General features: G+C 62.0%; 1 protein-coding gene across 1 annotated transcript in view; it reads right to left on the bottom strand.

The window, feature by feature from the left end:
• The window catches only part of CELSR1 (cadherin EGF LAG seven-pass G-type receptor 1), a 130,864-nt gene extending 127,077 nt beyond the window's left edge, over nt 1–3,787 (bottom strand). The window contains exon 1 of the mRNA XM_059401768.1: nt 67–3,787. Within this exon, the coding sequence (XP_059257751.1) occupies nt 67–3,688 (3,622 nt within the window). The 5' untranslated portion in view covers nt 3,689–3,787. The remainder of the gene's footprint in view (nt 1–66) is intronic.
• Between the last annotated feature and the right edge of the window lie 15,043 nt (nt 3,788–18,830).

The following is an 18,830-nucleotide window of genomic DNA, read 5'->3' as shown; positions in this document are numbered from 1 at the left end:
AGATGCGCCCCGGCTGGTAGGGCAGGCCCCCGGCGGGTCCCTGCGGCTCTCCGGGCGGCCACTCACCCGAAACAGACACCTCCATGAGCGCCTCCAGCGGCCGGTTGTTGTCCAGGTCCCGGCTGAGCTGCAGCTCTCCGGTGGCCGGGTCCAGCAGCAGCAGCTGGAGCTCATTGCCCTGCAGGAAGGTGTAGTTGAGGCTGTCGGAGAGGTCGGGGTCATGCGCCGGGATGCGGCCAATCACGCCCGTGGGGAAGCTGTTGGACTTATTGGTGACGTAGTTGTTGAAGAGGATCTGGAAGTCGGGCAGCACGGGCGGGTTGTCGTTTTGGTCCAGGAGGCGGATGCGCACGGTGGCCCGGCTCACCAGCGGGGCTGAGGTGGCCTGCACTACCAGCACGTACTCCCGCCGGACCTCGAAGTCCAGCTCAGCCAGGGCTCGCAGGTCGCCGCTCAGCAGGTCCAGCTGGAAGACCTCGGGCACGTTGCCCTCCACGATCTGATACATGATCTGGGCGTTGGGGCCCTCGTCGGGGTCATTGGCATGAATCCTGGCCACCACAGACCCCACGGGGCTGTTCTCCTCCACAAACAGCTCCAGCTCGTCCCTCTCAAACACCGGGGGGTTGTCATTAATGTCCAAGACGTTCACCTGGATGTCCACTGAGGCACTGAGGGGCGCAGGGCTCCCCCGGTCCACAGCCAGGGCCCGGAGGAGGTACACCGCCACATTCTCCCGGTCCAGGCGGCGCTGGGTGCGGATCACGCCAGACGTGGGCTCGATGTAGAAATCCCCGTCCCCGTCGTCCCCGCCCTGGAAGGTGTACAGCAGGCGGCCATTGGGGCCCGAGTCCCGATCGGTGGCAGAGACCTGGAGGACGCTGGTGGATGGCGGTGCATCCTCGAAGACGGAACCCTGGTAGAAATCCCGCAGGAAGCGGGGCGCGTTGTCATTAGCATCGAGGATGAGGATCTCCAGGGAGGTGGTGTCGGACTTCTGAGGGATGCCGTTGTCCCGGGCGGTGATGGCCAGGGTGTAGGCGGCCTGGTCCTCGTAGTCCAGCTCAGTCATGGTGTAGATGGTGCCCGTGTCCGGGTCGATGCGGAACTGCGGGACAGGGTCCTCCAGCACATAGGTGATGCGGGCGTTCTCACCGGTGTCCTCGTCGGTGGCGCTGATGCTGGCGACGGAGGTGCCCACCGGCCGGTCCTCGCGGACATTCACGGTGTAGTGGGAGCTCTGGAAAACCGGCCGGTGGGTGTTGGCGTCAGTGACGTTGATGAAAACCTGAGCAGTGTGCGAGCGGGTGCCATCGGACGCGGTCACGGCCAGCACGTACTGCCGCTCCTGCTTGTAGTCCAGCGGCAGTGCCAGGGTGATGAGGCCGCCACCGCTCTGGCTGCTGAGGGCAAAGCGGTTGCGGGTGTTGCCGCCGGTGAGCTGGTAGGTGATGACACTGTTGGCGTCCCGGTCACGTGCGCGCAGGGTCAGCACGCTGCTCCCCACGGCGGCGTCCTCGTTCAGACGCAGCTCGTACACCGGCTGCGTGAATACCGGGTCGTTGTCATTCACGTCCAGCACCGTGATGGACACGCTGGCCGAGGAGCTCATGGGCGGCGAGCCGTGGTCCACCGCCTCCACCCCGAAGCTGTAGTGCTCCACCGCCTCGCGGTCCAGCTCCGCGCACACGGTGATCCAGCCCGAGCTGTTGTGGATCTGGAAAGGGAAGTCCGGAGGAGATGTGGGGTCCTGGGACGCAGGCCCGCCACCCCCGACGGAGGTGGAGGCCGTGTCCACTAGCCGATAGCGCAGGCGGGAGTTCTCCCCTGCGTCCGCGTCCACTGCCTGGATGTGCAGCACCGAGTGGCCGAGGGGCACGTTCTCTAGCACGGCCGCCTGGAAGGGGCTGCTCACGAAGATGGGGGCGTTGTCGTTCACGTCCAGCACCTGCACCAGGACCAGCCCCGAGGAATTGATGAGCGGAGGCCGGCCTCCATCCTGCGCCTTGATGCGCAGCGTATATTCCCGGATGGCCTCGAAGTCCAGTGGGTTGATGACGTCCAGGCTGCCACTCAAGGAATGCAGGTAGAACTGCCCCTTCAGGTTGCCGCTCACGATGCTGTAGTGGATGGCCGCGTTCTGCCCCTGGTCCCGATCAGTGGCCTGCACGCGCAGCACAGGTGTGTTGACAGCCACGTCCTCTGGCACCTGCACCACATAGCGCTTCTCGCTGAACTGGGGGTAGTTGTCATTCTCGTCCTCCACCACGATGTGCACAGTGGCGGTGGCGCTGAGCGGGCCTGGGTTGCGGCCCTGGTCGTTGGCCTCCACCAGCAACTGGTAGGCGGCCGCCTCCTCCCGGTCCACCGCCGCCCGGGTGCGCACCACGCCGGAGCGCGCATCGATCTCAAAGACACCGCCCGCGCCCTCCAGCAGGCGGTAGCGCATGTTGGCGTTGGAGGGCGCGTCGCCGTCGGTGGCACGGATGGTCAGCACCTCGTAGCCCACCTCGAGGTTCTCACGCACGCGCTCACGGTACTCGGACTGCTCGAAGACCGGACTGTGGTCGTTGGTGTCGCTGACTGTGACGGTGAGGTAGGTGGCGGCGGAGCGTCGCGGTGAGCCGTGGTCCACGGCGCTCACCTTGAGCACATGCGTGTCCTTGGTCTCGCGGTCCAGTGCGCGGGCCGTGCTCACCGCGCCCGTGGCGGTGTCGATGAGGAAGTAGCCATTGGAGCGTTCATCGAACAGGGCCTCCATCTGGTAGCTCAGGCGCCCCGCCTCGCCCTCGTCCGGGTCGTGCGCGCGCAACTCGATGACCGCGGTGCCGGCTGGCTCGTTCTCGGGCACGGATACTTGGTAGCTAGGCAGCGGGAACTGAGGGGTCGTGCTGCCGCCAGCGCCCCGCCGAGCCCGCCGAGCCGCCACCGCCCCGGGCTGGGGCTGGGGCTGGGTCGGCGGCGACAGAGACAGCGACAGCGCCGGGGAGGGCGTCCCCGCGGCCGCCTCCAGCGCCAGCTCCACCTGGATGGCGCCGGCCCCGCGCCGCAGAGCGCACAGCAGGCGCAGGCGGGCCGAGCCCCCGGGCGACAGGCAGACGGATCTGCGTGGGCAGCGGGGGCCGGGGTGCGGCGGGCACCGACAGGCGGGGAAAGTGGTCAGGGCCGCGAGCGCCGAGTGCAGCGTGGCCCCGCCACTGCCGCCGCCGCCGCCGCCGGGGGCCGGGAAGCAGAGCACCGCGCCGGGCCCCGGCACCGTGAGCACAGCCCGCGCCCGCAGCTCCGCGCCGGTGGCGGGTCGGCGCCGGAGCCGGGCGCCGCAACCCGGGCCGTGCGCGCGCACCCTCAGGCGGAGGCTCAGGGCCGTCGGGGCGCCGCGGGCCGCCAGGCGGACGAGCAGCGGCAGCGGGCTGCCCCCCAGGCGCACGCAGCCCCGGGGCCCCGCGCCCGGCCCGCGCCGCCGCCCCGCCAGCCGCCCGTCTCGGCTCACGTCCAGCAGTTCCCGCAGCGCCCGCGGCGTGCGCGCGGCGTCCTGCGCGTAGGTCCAGTCCGGCCCCAGGGCGAAGGCGCGGGCGCCGCCGGGCACGCGCAGCTCCCAGGCGGCCGCTCGCAGCCCCAGCGCGGGTAGGGCGGCGGCCGCGGCCAAGAGCAGCAGCGCGGGCAACACGGGAGGCGGCGGCGGCGCCATGGCCCGGAGCCCGAGCCCGAGCCCGAGCCGGGCGCCCGAGCACAATCCATGCACCCGGCGCGGCTCCGCATCCACCCGGCGCGGCCGGGGGAGGGCTCCTGCGCGCCCCGCGCCGGGCCCTCGGGGCGGCCCGCGCCCTGCCTCCCCGGGGGCCCCGGCGGGGACACCGGCGGCCGCGCTCCCGGGCTCCCCCGCAGCTTCCACTTCGAGAGCACTTTGCGAAAGTTTGCGAAGTTGGTTTCAAGATGGCTCCTGTGCGCGTCCCGGGAGGGCGCCGCGCATCAACCTGCCGTGGCGGCGGCTGCCGGCGGCTCCAGGTGGCTCCCGCGCGGGCTCAGCCGGGCGGCGTGGGAAGCGGGGCGGGCCCGGGGCTGGGCGGGGGCGGCGCTCCCGGAGCCGGCGGGGCCGCACCGCGCCGCTCAGACCCGGGCGGCCGGCTGCTGCCTGGGCGGTGCGCTCGGCCGGCGCCCCCTCGGCCCGCGCTCTCCCCGCCCCCGGCCCAGCTGGGCCCCGCCCCCGGCCCCGGCGCGCATTGTTCAGCCCGGGGGGGAGCCGGCCCGGAGGTGCGCGCCGGGAGGATCGCTATGGAGACGCGGGGGCGCAGCCGGGGGAGGCCGGGCCCACTCCCCCGCGGCCTCCCCACCCGACCTCCCCGGGGGGCGGGGCCGAGGGAGCCGGGCCGGGAAAGGCAGGGCAGGGGGGCCCCCCGGCGGCCGCTACCGGTGGGGCGGTGGCTCTGCGGGTCCCGGGCGGGGCGCGGCCCGAAGCACCCCCACCCCCACCGCCGCCACCAAGCGGGCAGCATTGGTCCGCGGGGAGCGCCGCGCGGGCAGCCGCGCAGGTTGGGCCCGGGGAGAGGGCGGGTGCCGAGGTGCCCGCGAGGGGGCCGCATGGCCCGCCCGGGGTCGGGGACGGCGGCCGCGGCTGGAGGGAGGTCACACATTCACAGCACAATGCGGGAGGCTAAAGTGCTTCACCCCGACAAAACTTGGAAATGCCATCGGCAACTAACCGGATCCGGGTCCCACCGAGTTTAAAGCGCAGCTTTTAAACGGAAAGGAAAACACGCTGCGTTGACATTTAGGATTTAGAGTGGGGACATGGGAGGGACCAGCCCGACCGTTCGTGGACGCGCGCGGTCCGCGTCCGGGGACCTCCTGTCTCCTTCTGAGGCGCCGCGGCCGGGAGCGGAGAGCCACCTGCGGGCGATTTAGAAGTGTGGCAGCACCCCTTTCCCCGCCTCCCCGCCCCCGTCGCCTGCGGGGACGAGCCGAGCCCGGGGGAGGAAGCGTTGGAACTGACCTCCGCACCTCAGCCTTCTGCGGGGAAACAGATGGAGATGGGGGCTTTAGAACTAAGTGGAAACCCCCCCCCCCCGCCTCCTGCAGAGCACGGTTTGAAGGGCGGGGTTAGGACTTGACACTCATCTCCCCGGGGACTTTAGGACTGTGCCACCCCGGGGCGGGAAGATGCCCTGGCCCCTCAGTAGAGCGCGGGGCGCAGGGACCCCACTCCCGCCCCTCGCCAGTCCGTGGAGTCTCCGTCCCAGAAGGCTCCACGGGGTCGATCCAGTGAGAGATGTTTCAAGCAGGTCCTTTGGACACGGGAGGTTCCGGCCTCTGCATTTCCAACCTGAGTGCAGATGGGGGTGGGGGGAGGCGGCAAAAAATCAACACAAACAATATCGCTCAAAGTTACCAGTTAACAATGTCTGTAGGCTGGAGACAAATATGAGCATTTTCCTCCTATTAGCAAGACTTAAAGAAGTGGTTATTAGCCTTAAAGGTAGATTTGCTTTAGGATCTTTTAATCTGGGAGTTTCCACTGGCGAGGCCTTTCCCGGAAGGCGTCTGTGGAGGGAGGGGAAGGAAGGAGAAAGTTCGTCCTTCAAGTGTGACTGTCCAGGACATCCTGGGTCGGTCCTTCCTCTTGGCTGGGGAGGATCAAAGGGCAAGAGTTTGAGAGTGGGGAGGGCAGGGAGGCCCCCTGAGGCCAGAGCTCCGCAGTGGAAAGCTCCAGGCCAGGGTGGGGGAGACAAGGGGGACTCAGGCCGGAGAGAACCCGGAGTGCCTCTCTCAACAGGACTTGAAACAGGTTGGGCTGGGTTTACATAAACAAAAGGTTCTGTTACACTGTGCTTGCTGGTTTTTGAAAATTCAGATGCAGTGACGGAATTTGGGTGTGGGCATGCCTTCCTGGAATAAGACACCTGCGGACTGCACGGTGACAGCGGGACAGCGGGGACGGGGCCGGGCCCCTTCCTGGGCCACTTCCTGGTCCCAGGGACGGGAGAGGGAGGGGCGCACGGACAGATCTCCCTAACCTGATATCTCGGGAAAGGCCGGGAGACACTGCTGTTCCAGTCCCTTACGGGTCCAAAGGCCCAGACTGCGTGTTTAGGAAGGCACACCAACAGGGGAAAGGTTTGGGAACTGCAAGGGGGTGACCTGAGCCAGGTCAGGAGGAGCGCCAGGGAGCGGGGGACGCGGGGGGTCGTAGAGCGCTGGCTTTGCAATCATACACTGAACTCCACACATGGCGGACTGCCTCTATGCCCCAGCCCTGTGTCCACCAATGTGAGAAAGGGCGGGCATGGGGGTGAAAACCGAAGGCGGCTCCCACCCTGATCCAGGGACTCCGGCCGCGTGAGCAGATGGCACACTTCTCAAAGGGCCAGCACCTTGCAAGGGTCACCTTCCAATTCTGCCGCTAGGCAGTTGTGGGCCCTTCGCCAGGGCCCGGTGTGGAGGAGATGCTGGAGACAAGAGTAGTCTAGATTCCCAGCGTGGCTGCAGGGTCTTTAAAGCCGCAAAGGGGCCCTTGGCTGGTCAGTCACTGGAGCATGCGACTCTTGATCTCGGAGTGCGGATTCAAGTCCTAAGTTAGGTGTAGAGATTACAACGTTAAAAGGGGGAAGGAAAAGAGAGAGAGAGAGGGAGAGAGTGCATAAAGAGACTGGCACAGGCCTGGTTTGGGTGCAGATCTACCAGGGGCTAACCTTTCCTACTATTGTGTCCTTGTCAATGAGCCCAAGGTCATGGGTCACAACTGTTTCCTCCCTGCCTTGGTGCTCAGGGCTGAAGATGTGAGCTGAAGGCTGCAGGCCCGTGTCCCTGCTCATGGAAAGCCAGAGGCTGCGACTTTCTTCCAGTGTCGGGGGATGGGGGGTGCTTGTCTGAGCACAGCCCCTGCTCCAGTCCACTCTGTGTTCACAGAAAGTGAACAGAGGCCCTGGCGAGCTGTGGGCAGCGAAGGCAGGTGCCTGAGGCTTCAGGAAGGGGCTCCCATGTCTGGTGGCCTGTCTGGCACCGCCCGTGAGGCTGTGTCGTGCCATCTGCCCTTCCCCAGGGGGCGGCTCCAAACACCCCCCCCTTCCCCCACGGGCCCACCCGCTCTGCGGACCAACAGCGCACTCATTGACTCTGGGGCGGCCCTTCGGAGGCTGGGGGGATCACATCAGAGTGGGAGGAGCTTGGAGGTTAGCAGGGGTGCCCATGCCTGGAGTGTGTGCCCATTTAGTGCCGTTCCTTGTGCCTGGAGCCCCGCCCCCCTCAGGGTCAGGCGCACAGTGAATGTAATTGACCTCTATAGTTTGCACATGCCCAGGCGGTGTTTCACGGGAAGTGAGTGCTTTAAAAAAAAAAATTCTTCTTAAGGTAGAAGCTGTGGATCTCTAGTGTTGTACCTGTTCTGAGATGCATCTCGAAACACTTTTTGCTAGGGGCTCAAACCAGAACCCACAGGAATTCCGGAATCCGTTTCTTACACAAAAAATCTCTGAGCCAGGGGCCCCTGGGTGGCTCAGCCAGTTAAGCATCTGCCTTCAGCTCAGGTCATGATCCCAGCACCCTGGGATTGAGTCCCGCATGGGGCCCTCTGCTCAGTCGGGAGTCTATTGCTCCCTCTCCCACTCCCCCTGCTCAGGTTCCCTCTTGCTGTGTCTCTGACAAATAAATGCATACAATCTTAAAAAAAAAAAAAAAATCTCTGAGCCAATTTTGAAATGATGAGGGTCAAAGAAACACCCCAGTGGGAAAAGCCAAGAAGCAAGTCCAGGCTGGGCCCCCGCTTTACCCTGTTTTTGGAATTCAGAGGGGAAAACCTCCTGCAAACCGTTGGTTGAGCCCCTCTTCCTACTCCGACTCCACCCCCTCCCCAGTGGCCCTCTCCTTTGGTCAGCTTTGACTGCTGGGAAAACAAAGAGGAGACCTTGAACGAATCAGGATGTTGGGAGAAGCAAGAGAGTGGAGGGATTTGGAACCCCGGCAAGAACTTTCATGGGCTAGAGCTTCCCTGAACGACCCAGATATCATCAGGACAAAAAATAAAAATGTTGTCTTGGTTACAAGTTTCCAGAACCTTCTAAATAGAAATGCTGCAGTTTCTTTCAGGCTCCCAGGCCTTTGGACTGGGGTTTGGGGCCCTTGGGGCCCAAAACCAAGGTTTCCCTTTGGTTTCCCCTAGGTGAAGTTCCCTCCTGGAAGCTTGACTCCCTCAGGTGCTCCCTCCGAGGCCAGCACCTTACTTATCTGCACCTGCCCGCTCCTGGCCAGGCCTCAGCTCCAGGAAGGCTCTGGAAGCTAGTTGGGCAGGCTCCACAGTCCCAGTCTCTGGGCTAACTCGAAGTACTGTGAGCACAGGGTGGTGGGCACAGGATTCATGTCCCAGGCAGTGGTGGCACCTCAGAGGACCCTGGGGTTGGAGGCACCAAGGGACCTTGGCCCCACCCTGCTCCCCAGGCGCACTGAGCTGGTCCTGGCAGGCTCACCTGGCCCCCTCAGGCTGCACTGGCCTCTAGTGGCCGAACACAGTCGCTGCCTCACTGGAGACAGGTGCCCACCTCCCTCCCTGCACAGTGGCCCAGCGAGCAAGGGTCCAGCAAGCGTTCTGGGGTAGCAGATGGTCAGATGGCAACAGGCCCGAGCATGGGCACCCGTGCGCACACAGCTGCTGCAGCCCTGGGAGCATGCGGCCCCTGCTGGCCCTGAGCCTGCTGGGCCACGTGGCCTCCTGGCCACACTGCCACGTTGGGGCTCCCGGGACTCTCCGCAGGTGGAGGGGGCCCTTCTGCTCTGCTGGACACGTGGTAAACCAAGGCTCAGAGCACATGGCACATGGCGAGGGGAGGGGGCACGGGGCAGGTGCTGGAATTCAAATTCAAACCCTTCCAGTCTGGTCACCAAGCCCCAGAGAATGACCTGAGCTGGCTGGCCAGGAAGGGCCAAATCCAGTCTGAGCCCCTGCAGGGGAAGGGAGGGGGCCGGGGGACTCCCAAGGCCGGAGGGAGGCCTCGGAAGGCAGGGACGGAGCCAAGGTGCTGGCAGAGTGGGGTGCAGGTGCCGGCCCGAAGACTCCGCCCTCGGCTGGCCGACGCAGGGGTGGGGGCACTTGCTTCTGTCACTTCCTGACCCCCCCACACCGACATCTCGAAGCCGGTGCGGGGAAGCACATCATCTTCCTTGATTCTTTTCCCCTCTGTATATCTCCCTTCCATTTTTAAGGATATATTTTTTACATGGGGGCACCTGGGTGTCTCCATCGGGGACACGTCTGCCTTCTGCTCAGGTCATGGTCCCAGCGTCCTGGGATCAAGTCCCGTGTGGGGCTCCTCGCCCAGCCAGGAGCCTGTTTCTCCCTCTGTCTGGTGCTCCCCCGGCTAGTGCACTCCTTCTCGATGTTTCTGACAAATACATAAATAAAATCTTTTTTTCTTTTTTAAAGGGGATTTACACAGTATAAAATTCACCTGTTTTAATGTCTATGACTCAGTGTTCATCAGTATATGTGCAGCCAGCATATACACTAAATACACCAGTGGTGCCCCCAGCACCACTCTAGAATTCCAGATCGTTGTCAACGCCTTAAAGCAAGTTCAGACCATTAGCAGGCTCCCCCCGCCTCCCTGTAACTGCTTGCCTACCCTCTGCCTCTGTGGACATCTCCGTAAATGGGACACTACGATCTGTGGCCTTCTGTGGCTGGCTTCTGTCACCGAACACCATGTTTTCAAGGGGCCTCCCCGAATCAGGACTGTGTTCCTTTTCATGGCAACATGATACTCCGTTCTACGAGTACCCCACGTTTGTGTATCCATGCACCCCCGATGCGTATGTGGGTTGTTTCCACTTTCTGACTTTTTTGAATACCCTCTCTTCCCTATAAGTAGAAGAAGAAAAGGAAAGACATTTATCCCTAAAGAAATTGCACACAGGGGTGCCCAGGTGGCTCCATCGGTGAAGCGTCTGCCTTCAGCTCTGAGTCCTGGGATCGCGTCCCACGTTGGACTTCCTGCTCTGTGGGAAGCCGCTTCTCTCTCTCCCACTCCCCCCTGCTTGTGCTCTGTCTCTCTCACTCTCTCTCTGTCTAATAAATAAAATCTTTTAAAAATGAAAATAAATAAAAAATTTAAAAATTGCTCACAAAATCTTTTTTGAACTTATTCTTTAATTTTTTAAAGATTTTATTTATTTATGTGGGGGTGGTGCAAACGGAGGTAGAGGGAGAGGCAGATCCCCTCTGAGCAGGGAGCCCGACACAGGGTTCAATCACGGGACCCTGGGATCATGACCCGAGCAGAAGGCAGACGCTTAACCTACTGAGCCACTCAGGCGCCCCAAAATTATTCTTTATTTTTGTATTTTGACATTGTAACCCCAACCACACTGTCTTCAGTGGCTCACAAGGAACTTTCCTGGGTCCCTCCTCGGTACACGGAGGGGCACTAAAGCTGCACCAGGCAGGATTGACGGAGTGCAGTGGGAAGCACCCCCACCCGCCAACACCCTCCCCTGTCGGGGAGGACTTTCCCCAGCAGCTGTGCAGCGGGGGGCCTCCAGGGGCCCATTACGCTGCCCCTGGGGTTCTCTTTCCCTTCTGTGAGCCTGTCTGCCTCTGTTCCCTCCTGCGCTCATTCACTCTCCATTCAACAGCCTGCCTAACACAACGGACGTCTTCCTGCCCTTATGGAGAGACTATCCTCTCAGGAGATTACAGACAGGAGATACACAGAAATGTTCTGCTCCAGAGGAAGAAAATGAAGTAGAGTCATGGGGACGGAGTGGTGGGAGGGCTATTTGAGGTGAACTGGAAAGGCCTCCCACCCAGGTGACCAAGAGCATTTGGGAGAGTTACATTCTGGGCAGGACCAATAACAAGTGCAAAGGGCCTGAGGCAGGTGCGTGTGTGTGCGTGTGTGCGTGTGCGCGTGTGTGCGTGCGCGTGTGCATGAGTGTGTGTGCATGTGTGTGTGTGTGCGCGTGTGTGTGTGTGTGTGCGCTGGGGGTGTCTGAGGCCATGGGGTGGGGGCGGGGAGGAAAGGGGAAGACAGCCAGAGGCAGGGGGTCACGTGGAACCCATCCAGGACTTTGGTTTTTCTTGTACGTCTGATGGTAAGAGCTCAGACAGCTGAGTGCTGGAGATGCAGTGATACGGGGGTGCGCCTTCCGGCTATCACTGTGGCTGACCGGAGGCAGCTTTGAAGGCCACGGCCACGGTCCAGGCATCCTGATGGGACTGCTGGGGCCATGGAGGTGGGAAGAGTTGTCAGGTCTGGGCTGAGCTTTGGAGGGGAGACAGCAGGACTTTCCTGGGAGTAAAAGTGGGGGACATAGAGCCCGCTAGGTCCCCCAGCGACAGGGCCCAGGAACAGGGCCCCCCACTCCGCCCCACCTGCACATGGTCTCCTTCCTCCGACTTCCCCTGGGAGCAAACCCTAGAGCCTTCTTCCTTGCAACACTTTTGTCTCCAGAAGGATCAAGTGTTTCAGTGAGAAGCACTGGGTGCCGCACCTCCTGGGGCTATGGGAGGCAGAGACGGAAAAGGCCCCCGTGTCCCCCTCAGGAAGCTTCCAGCTACCCGGGCCGCTCCTGCAGAGAAGAGGGTGACCCGGGACGGACGCTCCTTGGTCGTTCTCTTGCTCAGCTTGCAACACCTTCTCAGGGTACGGGGAAGATGAGAACGTGACCATGGGCAAGCGTCAGTTCGTCCCTGACTCTGTGGGAACGGGGGACACCCAGACAAAGTAAAGAAGGTCCCCAAATCCCAATTATATCTTCTTAAAAATTAAAAAGAAAAGAAAGCTCTCCGCACCAGGGTGGCAGAGCCTGGGAGCCCACCTTCCCCTCCACCTCCTCTTGCATGAGTCCCCCTCTCAGCAGGGACCTCTGGGTCGTGTCCTTGTCCGAGAGACAAAAGCATCCTGCAGGGAGGGACATGCCACCCAGGAGGGACCGGCTCCTGAGAGCAGTGGCTGAAAGGTCAGAGCTATTTTTGCCGTTGTCCTGATGGAATGAATGCCTGCTCACCCCAGCCCCTCAGCACTCAACACCAGGGTCCAGCCGCCTGCTGTGTGCAACGCGTTGGAAACACAACACAGGCCTCCTGGCTCTGGTGCCCCAGAGCAGTGGGGGGAGGACAGTTGCTCAGAGGACAGGGGAGGGAGCCGGCCACTCTGGGATGCCTGGCCAGAGCATGGAGCAGAGAAGCCTGAAGGACCCCTGTACCTCCGTGCTTCTCCCAGAGCCTGGGGGTGGGGTCATCTGGCCTCGATGAAATCCCAGATTCCCGGAAGCATGGGAACTTCAGCCATCCAGCTCCCGGGGGGTAGGCAGGGGAAGTCCAAGACCCATGTGGCTCCCAGCAAGATGCACCAGCCCTGAGGAGCCACCCGTGCCAGTGGGCTCCCGGTCTCCGGAGCTGCCAGGGAGGAAAGGCCTCCCTCATCCTTCCATCCCAAGGGAAACTCTCTTTTCGTAGAAGGGTCAACCGAGACCCCCAGGGCAAAACTTAGCCTGAGGTCCTGGAGGTGCTTGCAGGCATCTGGGGGAGGCAGGGACACATCCCGTGGAACTGGGTCCCACCCAGGCAGCAGGGGAGCCCCGGGGCCCCACCAGCCCCGCTGGCAGGGGAGGGACCTCTCAGGGGCAGGGGCGATGAGTCATGCCTTCCTGGAACTCCGTGTGCGTGCTGAGACCTGCAGCTCCTCAAGGAGAAGCAGACCCTGCCCTGATCAAAAGGGAAGAAAATGGGTGAGAACACGGTAAAGAGGCAGGAGACACCGGACCTGGCTCCGGACACAGGAGGGGCACTGGGGAGGTGCGTGATCCGGGCGCCCACGAAGTTAAGGATCGCGGATCCCGTCAACACCCGCGGCTGGCCGCCGCCTGCTGCGCGGGGGACCGGAGGACAAGGAGGGCTCTCGGCAGAGCCCTCGGTTCCTGCAAGTTCCAACTTTGGTCCAAATTGGTTAATGAGTTCCTTTGCAGGATTCAAGGCACATATGCATCTCCGTCCACCAAATTTGCCCATGGGCTGGTGCACCCAGAAAAGTGGACGTGGCGTGCTTTTCCCAGCATCACACTTACACAGACTGGGCAGCGACGGTTTGTGGGGGGTTATGCCCTGTCTCCCAAGGAGGAGGGGCGGGCAGGGCCAGAAGCACCAGGCAGTGAGTCAGAGACCTGGCGGTGCCACAGGCTGTGGGCTTGGGCAAGCCCCTTCTCCTCTCTGGGCCTCAGTCTGCTCCTCTGTGAAATGGGCTGTACCATTTCCTGTGGCTGATGTAACAGCATCCCATAAACTCTGTGGCTTAAAACAGTACCTGCACTCTCCTGCGGGTTAAATCGAAACGTCTGCAGCACCCCGTCCTTCCTGGAGGCTCCAGGGGAGAACGTTCTCTTGCCTTTCCCAGCTTCCTGAGACTGCCCCCCCCCCCCGTCGCCCCCCATCGCCACGTGGCTCGCAGCCCCTCCTCTGGGTTCAGAGCCAGCAGCGGCCAGTCTCCGCGGCCTTTCTCACATCGTGGCACTCTGAAGCCAGCCCTCCTGCCTCCCCTTCCATGGTTAAGGATCTGATTATATCAGACCCACCCAGATGGTCGAGGGCAGTGGGGGGTGAGCTGGCAGCTCGTGCGGGGAAACCCTGCCCATACAGCCCGTCAGCGCCGAGGAACGGGGCCATGCAGCCCGCAGAAGCCAGGAGTGTTCCTTCAGCAGCCCCTCCTGACCAGGGTGCTCCTGGGAGAAAAAGAGGCCTTTGCTCCAGCGTGGAGGCCAGGAGTGTCCCCAAGGCTGGCCCTCTGAGCGATGCCACCGTGACCCCCCCAACCTTCACCACACTTCTACAGAGCTGCTTCCTGGGCCCGAGGCTCAGGGGAGGGTGCTGCATTTCATCTGGGCCACATGCCGCTGCTGACTGCCGGCCCGTGCCCGGCTCTGTGCTGTTTAATCTCTGTGGGGCCTGTTTAATCAGATGTGCTGGCCTGCCCAAGCCAAGTTCAGCCTACTGAACACAGAGTCGTCAAAATACTGTGGGATAAAACCAAGGGACAGGGTCACTCCAAAGAGAAAATGGTGTCTCCGCATTGTGAGGGACATAGGTTTCTGAGAAAACTTTCTGGGGTCGACGGGTTTTGAAGTGTGAGTAGGAGTTCACCAGCTAGATGGGAATGTGGAATTCTAGGTGAGGCAACAACTTGTGCCAAAGCATAATAGAGGCACAGAATGCTGTGTGTGCGTGTGCGTGCGTGTGTATGTGTGTGCGTGCATGTGTGTATGCGTGTGTGTGTGCACGTGTGTGTGTATGCGCGCGTGTGTTGGGGCGGGTGGAGAGTAGAAGCGGTTTGGTATCGCTGAGGGTGAGATGTGGGGGCAGGGGTTGGGGGTGGGGCCGCAGGTGGGCAGGGGACGGGTTATTGGAGTCTAGCCTTCGCGAGACGGGTGATGTGGATTTTAAGCCGTAGAGGGACACGGTCAGAGTGGCTGGGGGAATAGCGAGGGCTGGGGAGATCGGGGGACAGAGCAGATGCCCACGCCGGCATGACCTTGGTCCCTAAACCAAAGACCCCCTCTAAATGGAGAATTATAGACCAATTCCCTGGTGAACACAGACGCCAAAATTCTCAGCAAGGTACAAACCAGTAGGATCCCACAGTCCATGAAAAGGATGGCACCACGACCAAGTGGGCTGCAGGGGGTCAACATCCTCAAATCAGTCAGTGTGACACGATACATTAATAACAGAACAAGAACCATAGGATACTCTCGGTAGAGGCTGAAAAAGCATCTGACAAAGTGCAGGATCCTTTCCTGATCAAAACTGTCCACAGTGCAGGGGCAGAGGGCACACGCCTCATCCCAGGACCCAGCAATCGTGCTGCTGGGCATTTACCCCACAGACACAGTGATCCGAAGGGGCCCCAGCACCCCAGGGTCATAGCAGCAGAGTCCACAGTAGCCAAACTTGGTAGGAGCAGCCTACGTCTGGGTTCCAGCTGCGCGGCTCTCTGCCATGTGCCTGGGGCCGGTTTCATCTCTGTCTCTTCCACCGAAGGGTGTCTGGTTGACATCCTCCTGGCGGCTCTTACTGAGAACTCACCGCTGCTCTGCTCCATTACCTTGATGATGCTGCCCAGTGGGGACCGTCACCCTCGTGGAAAGAAGCTTACAGAGGCCGGCAGCCTGCCAAGGGACCCTCAGTGGGCACCGGCTCAAAGCCCCTCTCTCCCGGCCTCCCGGATCACTCCAGAGCCCAGGACCCCTCGGAAAGCTCGGCAACTGGCCAGCGTGGTAAGATCACCCACCCTGTGGGAGCCCCTGGTCCCGCAGGAGGGGCAGGTGCGTGGGAGGAAGGCAGACTGAGGGCTTAACCGCTGCCAGTTCTGTGCAAACCAGGCTTGAGGGTCTCTGGTTGGGATTAGCTCTGGATTCCCAGAAGCAAGGTGGGGAGGCTGCCGTGTGGCCATCCTAGCAGCTGGAGGCCCGCACTCCCCTCCCCACCGCGAGGGCCAGATCACCTGTCCTTGTCTGGTCTGTACAGAGAGGACCGGCGGCAGCTGCGGGAAGCCGGTGTGCACGCCCAGGTCCTCGGGCTGCCTTCCTCCCATGCACCTGCCCCTCCTGCGGGACTAGGGGCTCCCACAAGCTGCCTGCAGCCTAGCGCCAGGGAGAAGGGGGGCATGGAAGGGAAGGGCAGGGACCCCCAGAGCACTGGGGCGTGCACAGAGGGTGGACGTAGGGGTCACCCGAGCTTTCCCATCGTAAGCCCATGTGCACAAACACACCAGTACACACACGTGCGCACGTGCTGAGCGAGCCCCCTTCTGCCCCTCTCTCCTCCCGCTTGGCCTCTCTCTGACCCGTTTTCTCTGCTTCCCCATGGACAGTGATTGACCTCGGCTCTTGGGCACCGCTGGTACTGACCGATGGGACTCTGTTCTGAGTGTCCACTCCCGAGCTGGCCCAGGTCGGGGGGAGCATTCAGTGTGGTTGAGACATGAGCGTGGGGTGGAGTCGTGAGGGTTCACACCACGGTGTCTGGTTGTGTGGGGCTCCCCCAGCTCTGCATCCTGGCCCGGGAAGGGGCCCTCCCCTGCACGGCGGGGGACAGAGCACTCGAGGTCCACCTTCCTCACCCCCTTACACAGGTGTTTTACACTGGAGGATTTATTTGCATTATTTACATTAACATTGCAGGATCGCAATGTGGCTTTACGGCTCATCGGAAGGTGGACGCTCTCTCCCCACAGTGAATCTGGCAGAGACCTTATGTCTAGTTCTGGCCAGTAGCATCCAGTGGAAGGGCCCCTGGGCCGGTCCGAGCCTGGGCCGTAAGTGCCCCATGCCGTCCGCTCTCAGGCCAAGTCCTGCACACCGCGGAGCCCGCCCAGGCTGCCGGCAGATGACAGAGCACGGGCAGCAGAGAGAAGCCCAGCAGGAGCCTGGGAGCTCAGCCACGACAGCAAAACCACGAGACTGACCCACAGTGAAGGCAGACGCACAGGCGCCCACCCCGCCTCCAGACTCCTGAGAATTAACAAATGGTTAGGCCACTAAGTTTGGGGGAGTTTTGTCACACAGCTGTAGGTAACTGCTACAGGCACCACCTGGACCGTGAGGAGCCATGCTCGGAGGCGAGGGGCTTCATGGAGACTCCGGGAGGGACCCCAAAGACGGCCACAGCCCCTCAAGAGAAGCACGGTCATGGTCAAGAACACAGCATGGGTGCCCAGGACATGGACCTGAGTCGAATGCAAGGTCTACCCCCACGGTGGCCAGTCCCCAAAGATGGCCCGTGGCGAGCCACATCTCCCGGTGCCCCCACCGTCAGTCCCCTCCCGCAGCAGATATAGGCTGGCACAAATCTCACAGCCGAGGGGCTGCCGTGCTGAAGCCCGAGGGAGACCTGCAGCATGCGGCCTCACGCTCCGGGAAGCCCGCTGACCACCCTGATGGAGAGAGGCCAGGTGGGGAGGCCTGGCACCCGAGCCCCCACGAAGAGAGGGAGGGGCCAGCTCTGGATCATCAGGCTCCAGGTCAGGGAGCGGAAAGCTGCTGGGATGTTCTATTCCTGGCCTGCATCTGACCACAAGCAGTCGAGAGACCCTCGAGGGGCACTAACTGGCCGGCCGCACCCCGCTGGCCCACAGAATCCCAGGAGTTGGGAGCAAAGCGCTGTTCGAAGTCCCCGAGGTCAGGCTGGTTTGTTACGCAGCGGTAGGTAGCAGACACACCCCCTACCAGCCCCGTCGTTTGCCCGAGTTCTCCAGCCCCTCACAGACTGGGATCCCCAGGTCCCCGGCCCAGGAGGGCAGCCTCTTTAGCCCCTCCAGCCGCAGAGGTTTCAGAGACTCGGGGCTGGGCTCCGAGAACCCTGTAACGCGACTTCCCAGAATGCACCCTGAGGTCACTCCCTATTCGGGGGTCCTCACCGGCTGCTCATCTCCCGGCCTTTCAGGGCCTGACTTGCCCGCCGGGCCAGCTTCCCACCGTCCCCTCCCCCGTCTGTGCATCCAGCAAGATAAGCTCGCGCTCTGCTTGCACCTTGAATGTTGCCTCCCCCAGGGGTCCCCAACACCGTCTCCAGCCTCGGAGAAGACCAGGGAACTCCCTCTCGGGTGTTTCTGCCACCCCTGCATTTGTCATTACATCTGTCGGCTCCTCTACTGCTGTCTGCCCCCACAGATGACCCTTGAAGACCGTGGCCAGCTCTTTCCATCATGCGGCCCTCAGCAGGGGGCCCGTACAGAGGAGAGGGTCGATCCACACGCGTGGTATGAAGGAGACCAGGCTTGTCTCCAGGGAAGGGGCATCCCCAGGGACCCCAGGTACACAGGTCCAGGCAAGGCTGGGCTGGACACAAGGGGATGTGGACAGTGTGGGCCAGAGTGTGCCTGGACGACCGGAGGAGGATGTGAGCGGGGCTGGAGAGCCCCGGGGACAACCCAGGCCTGTCCTCAGGGATGGTGGGGGGACACACGTCCTATCATAGAGGTTCTTTCCTTATGGGCCATCTTCAAAGGAGCTCAGTTAGGCTGTACCCATGCTGCCTGAAACAGAGGGGAAATCTGGTCATTTTCTAGATGGTGTCCAATCAGCACGGCCGACTTTAACCATCCTGGGAACCTTCCCACCAGCAACGCCCCAGCACCCCCTCAAGACTCCTCCAACAGACGCCCACGCCCTCCTGCTGGCTGTCTCCTGGAGCGTCCACGGGGTCACCGGGAAGGCGGTACAGCAGTGCGCCTCGGGTGCCCGGAAACAGGCTTTCCTCGGCACGGGAGCTGAGGAGGAAGCAGGCCTAAGTCAGGCCCCGTTCCATGGATTGGTCACAAAATGACTCCCTCAGAAGCGAGATAAGAATCATGCCAGCGGCCAAGGGTGTTACGCCCAGAAGGAGTGGGGAGTTGACTTGCCTTCTGGCAGCATGGCAATGGGACATCCTAGATACCGCGGTGTGGCCAGATTCCAGATAAATGTCTGCAGACGTGACTTTATCGCGTTGCTGAGCTTTTAAGAGAGGCCCTCTTCCAGAGAAGGAAGGAAGAAAGAAAGAGAGATAGATAGATAGATAGATCGAGGGAGGGGAGAGAAAGAAAGGAAGAAAAGAAAAGAAAAGAGAGGGAAAAACCTGAGAGAAACAGCTGGAAGGAACCCACAGGCGAACAATCAGCAACTTCCCTGGCTGCCCATAGGAAATAGACCGAACTGTTGCAATGCGGTGGGTGGTCGGGGGTGACCCAGAGACTCCCATCAGGCCGCAGTCCTCAAAGAGGACGACCGTCTGCAGGACAGAGTGGCACCATCTGAATCTGCCTGCCGGTAAAGGGACGCTGCTGGGAAATTCAGGTGTCTGATTCCTGGCCCCA

This window comes from Mustela nigripes, chromosome 6, assembly GCF_022355385.1.
Source record: "Mustela nigripes isolate SB6536 chromosome 6, MUSNIG.SB6536, whole genome shotgun sequence".
NCBI lineage: Eukaryota > Metazoa > Chordata > Mammalia > Carnivora > Mustelidae > Mustela > Mustela nigripes.
This window is presented reverse-complemented; position numbering and strand designations above follow the sequence as displayed.